At 47.5% G+C, this 6,000-nt stretch overlaps 1 protein-coding gene across 1 annotated transcript in view; it reads right to left on the minus strand.

Annotated features, from left to right (window-relative positions):
* The window catches only part of GLDC (glycine decarboxylase), a 90,590-nt gene extending 87,486 nt beyond the window's left edge, over nt 1-3,104 (minus strand). Inside the window, exons 1-2 of the mRNA XM_046664908.1 lie at nt 2,675-3,104; nt 2,080-2,158 (exon numbers count right to left, since the gene is read on the minus strand). Of these exons, the coding sequence (XP_046520864.1) occupies nt 2,080-2,158; nt 2,675-2,929 (334 nt within the window). The 5' untranslated portion in view covers nt 2,930-3,104. The remainder of the gene's footprint in view (nt 1-2,079; nt 2,159-2,674) is intronic.
* Nucleotides 3,105-6,000: the final 2,896 nt, after the last annotated feature.

Genomic DNA, 6,000 nt, shown 5'->3' on the forward strand with positions numbered 1-6,000 from the left:
TAACCCAAGTACCTCCACACTGCTTACAACTCTCACAACCTTTTTACTCAGCAATGAGGGCAGTTAAGACTCATAAAACCAGTTCTTATTAGTTTTCTCTGTACACGGCAAACAAATATTTGGTCCAGAATACCTCTCTGACTATAATACGACACAGGCATTTCCGTGAAACTAGGTTCGGATGACACAGCTCCATCATTAAACGGAAATGCTACTACTGGAAGTTAGGTGCAGCAATTTGCTCTCCCCACGTGGAGAACATTCATGAATCGTGCCGTGCACACCTCAGAATAAACACTGATGCTTTTCTGAGGCGTTCTGCACACGCCCTCACCCACCACCCGAGCTCACTCTTCTAGGAAGCAAGCTTTGTTGGAGACCTCGCGCACTTCAGGGCAAGAGAAGACTCCTGACTGGGCGGTATTTTCTCTGAGCCACCTCAGACTAACCAGATGGAACCAGCCCCAAACCTCACAGAAGCTGCTGGGTTTAATGTTTACACTTAATTGCAAATTACTTATCAGGAGCCAGCTTCCAAGAGAGAGGAGAAATAGAATCCCCTAATATTTAATGCTCTTACAGAACATCTTTTAGAGTCTATTGTAATAAGGGCTGACCTAAACATTCTCTGGCTTCGAAAGTCTCAAGAAGGCATTTACTTATCCAAATATCCCCCTAAGGCTTGCTTTAAAAATATGCAACTCTTTGTTCTTTAATTATCCAATGAATCAAGATTCTCATTTCCTAAAATTGAAATAAATAAGGCTTCCAGCTATCCCTACATCTCAATCAGCTCAGTTAAAGAAAATTGCAGATTTTCTTCTATGAGAAAGGTCCCTGCCATCAGGGGAAATGGTTCAGATTTGAAACTAACAAGGGGAGCAGTCCTCAGCATTGCTTGAGTTAGGATATTAGTCAGCTGGCGCTGGGCAAGCTTCAGACCTCAAGTTGTCTAATTTAAAACAAAATAAAGCTTACTTCCACATATCCTTTCTGTCCTAACACCTAAATCAAAGCAAACCAATTGCTTTCTCTTCACTTGACACCAGAAGTAAAAGAGATAGCATCTCTTTAATTCAAAACCAGATAACCCCAAGAAAATTCTTTCCTGCAAAAAAAAAAAAGTGCTCTTCAGCTCCACCTCTCCCCTTGACTTGTGGATTCTTGCCTCATTCCATGGAAGACAAACATTCACATAAAAATACCTCTAAAAGGCAGTCTTCAGACCATTAAAAACATTTTAAATATAAAATAAAAATTCTAAGAAAGCTTACGAGTAAACTAAGCTTTCTTAACCAAGCATGAATCTTATTTGTGTACTTCTCTATAAAAATCATCCAGGTGTCAGCCACGTTGCCTAGCGGTTAAGTTCGGAACCCTTCACTTCGGCCGCCTGTGTTCAGTTCCAGGCAAGGACCTACACCACTCACCGGCCGCCTGCGATGGAGACCCACACACAAAACAGAGGAAGACGGGGAAAGATATTAGCTCACGGTGAATTTCCTCAAGCAAAAAAAAAAAAAAATATATATATATATATATATATATATCATTCAGACTTGAAAAGTACTGCTGCCTTTCAGCAGGTATAAATAATAAAATTTGGATGTGAGATAAGAAAACAATTTGGGACTATTTTGGTATAAAGAACCCTGGGCTAGGAGGCCAGATGTCTGGGTCTCCTCGCATTTTTGTCACTTCCCTAGCTACATGAACCTAGGCAATTCCTTTTTCCCTTCTGAGTCTGCATCCTGATCTGCAAAGAGGTGATGACACCTCTCAACCCAGAGGATGAGAGAAACATGGCCGGTGACGGGTGCCTGGGAAGTGGGGAGTCCTCCACACGCATTTGAGATAAAGACATAGAAAGGCGCTGTGTGGACTCCATCCTAGGGACCAGAACTGACTGCTCTGGGAAATAAATATTCTACCTTCTCTCGCCCCTTGAGGTACCCATTTATTTTAATAAACATGGTCCCATTCCTGAGCAATCCCAAACCACAGCTGCACTTTCAGAGACTTCAGAAAACAAATAGGCCGGAGCAAGCGGAGTCTAAGGGAGGCCTCCCGGCCACTTACAAACAGGGTCTTCCATTTTCAAGGGTCTTTTCAAGCGGATGCTGGCGGGAACGGTCTTCTCAATCAGGTCATCAACGCTCTAAAATTAAAACGCAAGTCCGTGAACACTAAAAGGAGAGGAAAGTGCTTCTGAGTTACGAGTCACCTCCGTGTTTTGCATCTACAAAGGCTTGTGGGAACCTCATTTAAATCGCCTAATTAGAGTTTCTTTTTAAGCGGAAAAGAACAACTTTGAGCAAACCAGAAATCACTTGGAGGAAAGAAAATAATGAAGCGGGGTGGTAATTCGGCCACTCCGGGTTGGATTTCAGTCGGCAACCGCAAATTGGATAAACCAGGAGGTCGTCCTCTTGCAAAGTTAGGACTCATCAGCAGGGCGACTTGGGTTGAAAAACACACGGTTTAGAGGAGCGAAGAGCGGGGGAGAAGAAAGTAAGCGGGAGGGAGAAGGGGCGCCTCCACGCCAGGGCCCGGGACCGGGGCGCGGGTCCCAGCCCGAGCGAAGCAGAGCTCCGGACTGGGGCCGGGAGGCCGCGCCGGCAGAACCCGGGCGGGGCCGGGTGAGGCCCCGGAGGGCCGGGTCGGGGGTCCTTACCGCCAGCCCCAGGGCCTGTAGCATCTCCCTCTGGTCTTTGTCCCCGGGGCCGACGTGCCTCCGAGCGAAGTCGTCGTGTCTGGGCAGGAGGCGCTCGAGGAGGCGCGAGGCCCCAGTCCCGCTGCTGTCCCCGCCGCCGCCACTGCTGTCGCGGCCCCGCGGCGCCCAACGCGGTCCCGCGCCTCCAGCCAGGCGGCGGCCGCCCGCGACTCCGCAGCCCAGACGCAGCCCCCAGGCCCTGGCGCACGTCTGCATGGTCGCGGCCACCGTCCCCTGCCCCGGCCGCGAGGGTCAACCGTGCTCTCGGCCCCTCCTTTGCTCGCCGTCCCCCGGGTGGCGGCTGCCTCCGGCGTTGAGCCCCTCTGCGCCGGACGACCAGCGGGACGGGCAATGAATGGGCTCTGCGCTCAGCCTGGACACGCGCGCAAAGTTGTTGCTCCACGCGAGGCACCTGCTCGGCACACTTTAAGCGTTGCCCTGGGGGCGGGAGTTGGGATGGGGCCAGCAAACGCTCGGCCAATGGGAGTGGACAGAGGGGCAGGGGCGGGGTCTGCTCCGCCCCCACCCCATCTCCCTACCCCCTTCTCAGGCCCTCCGCGGAGTCCCGCCGCTCTCTGGCCCAGAGCCTGCCATCCTCGGTTACTCCTACTCCTCTCAGGCCAGGACGCTCCATGCGACCCGCGCCAGAGTCTGGGGCCGCACTGGCGCGGGATCCGGGTGGACAGCCGCGGGCAAAGTGCCTGGGAGACTCAGCTGAGATGGACGATGATTCTGACAGGGAGGCCAGACTCAGTGTTGGGAAGTCTCCATTCAATAGTTTTAGAGAATCTTTTCCTGTCATCTCTCATGGAAACCAATACGGGCAGATGAGCGTTCTTTTATAGTTGTAGGTTCATGGGCAAGTTACTCAACCTCTGAGCTTCAGTTTTCTCATCTCACAGAGCTGGATGGGATTCAAAAGAGAGTACACATTGAAAGCACTGCCATCCATAACACTAGGCTTGAACCACCTTTCTCTCTCCTTTTCTTTCTATGTGTTTGTGTGGGTGTGTACGGAAAAAATACTAAAAGATATTAAGGTATACATTTTGCACTATCATCTTAGTTGGAAAATTATTTATATCTGGATATTATGTAAATCTAAGTTCTCTAGCTATCTCTCGAGATTTTTATCAAGAGAATGAACTTTCGGGCCGCCCGGTGGCGCAGCGGTTAAGTGCGCACCTTCTGCTTCGGTGGCCCTGGGTTCCCCGGTTCGGATCCCGGTGCAGACATGGCGCCGCGTGGCAAGCCATCCTCTGGTAGGCATCCCACGTATAAACGGGAGGAAGGTGGGCACAGATGTTAGCTCAGGGCCGGTCTTCCTCAGAAAAAAGAGGAGGATGGGCAGATGTTAGCTCAGGGCTAATCTTCCTCGGAAAAAAAAAAAAAATAGAGAGAATGAACTTTCATTCCAGTTGTCCTAATATGAGGAAGAGAGAAAAGCCAAAGTCACCAGAACATTACTTGTACTTTGACTAGGGAAAAATAGAACCTATTGCCCTTCTCTTCCTCTAAGCTTCTCCTTCAGTCATCCTCTGCACACTCTGGGTTCTGTAGCTCACAGGCACAGAGACCAGGCAGACAGGCAGGAAAGTATGAAACAAAGAAGAGTAGACAAAATGCGTATGTATGGCAGGCAGGGGTGGGCGGTGAGCTGGAAGGGCTGGTTGAATGTCTCTGAACAGTTTTTCATTCATTTGGAATTGAAATTACAGCCTTCATAAAAGTTGGAAGATACCCTCAGTGCTAGATGCCATGGGTGGAGGGGAGCAATTTACTTTTATCTCCATTCCTCTGCATGTTCTTTTTAAGTATCACAAGGACTGGAAGCCAGAGAACTACAATTCCCAGATTCCTTTGGCTCCAAGATTCTGGATGTTATTATTCTCCTGTCAACAAGATACACTAATGTGAGAATTGGAGAATGGAATAAAAGCAGAAAACATTTTCTTGTTTCTCTGACAGCAGCAGAGAGATGCATGGAGGGCAGCAAACATGGAGTGCTTCCCTACCAGCCACTCATGCTGGTACAGCAAGGCAGCTGTGTCCCTCACTGAAAATTTCCTGTGATTTTCCAACCTAGGAGGCAGCAGGAATTTCTTGCTGTCCTGGATAGTGGCAGTCTACCTATTCTGTCTTTTGTTCTTCCACTCCTTCCAGTGGTTTTGTGTGCACCTATTTCTGTCATTTTAATCCTCCTCTGCTTGAAACTTCAAGTGATTTGTTTGTTTTCCCAAATAAACCTGAATAGAGACCATAACTGAGGCCAAGTGGCTTTAGGAAACTGACTCCCAAAGACAGAAACCTGGGATTGGCTATCTGACCTGGTTCTGATGGAAGACAGTGATAACATCATCACTAGTGGAAAATGGGATCATAATAGTGTCAGCCATGAAATAGAAAGAGTAACTTAAATTGTCAGTGAAAATAAAGTGCTATGGAAGGCAAGTCTTTGCTAAACCAAATAGTTGTTGGGTTAGACCCTTCTGGTAGGAATGATGCCTACAAGGACTATAGAGAGGGCTAGTTGCTTCTGAATGTCCCAGAGAGTTTATGGGATGAACTGGCAGCTCATATAACTATAGAGCTTCCATACTATAAAAGAATCTCTTAACTTCTATAGCTGCAGGGAGAAGGTATTTACAAATCAGACCCAATGTTTGATCCTGTGGATTGCCAAATTATCAAACAAGTTGAATTTATAGCCTTGTTAGGTCTCACATGTGAAAGCTTGGGATTAATTAAAAACTCTAAGACTTGTAATGGGAACATTTTGGTAGTTTGGGTTGAATTTGACTATTTTGAACCCCCAAATCCCACTGAGCCCCCCTTGCCATCTGCAGAAGTCCCTCCTACCCTCTCTGAGATGCTGGCCATCCCTTGCTTGAAGACCCTGTAATGGTTTCACTAAAGCATTAACCTTGTAAAGGTATGCCAATGCTTCTTCACATCTAGATCCACAACCAGAGTCAGATTTCAGCATACACGAGGAAGATCAACATGACATCTGACACCAGAGAAGCTTACATAGGGAAATAATTGCAAGATATTGCTAATGTATATCATCATTGGAGGATTTCTGTGTAGGAGTGGGCTCTTGACCAAGGAAGAGGAATATAATATTGAAATTATTGATGTGTTTGTAGCACCAGAGATTCTGGATTCAATGTATTAGCTCAATCAGCCAGGAGTGGCTCTAAGGGTTTGCTCTGAGTTGGTTGACCAGACTCAACCATAGCCTCCATTAAATTAAGGTAAAATACTAGAACTTTCTTGGTATAATA

The sequence above is a fragment of the Equus quagga genome, chromosome 6 (genome assembly GCF_021613505.1).
Source record: "Equus quagga isolate Etosha38 chromosome 6, UCLA_HA_Equagga_1.0, whole genome shotgun sequence".
Taxonomy (NCBI): domain Eukaryota; kingdom Metazoa; phylum Chordata; class Mammalia; order Perissodactyla; family Equidae; genus Equus; species Equus quagga.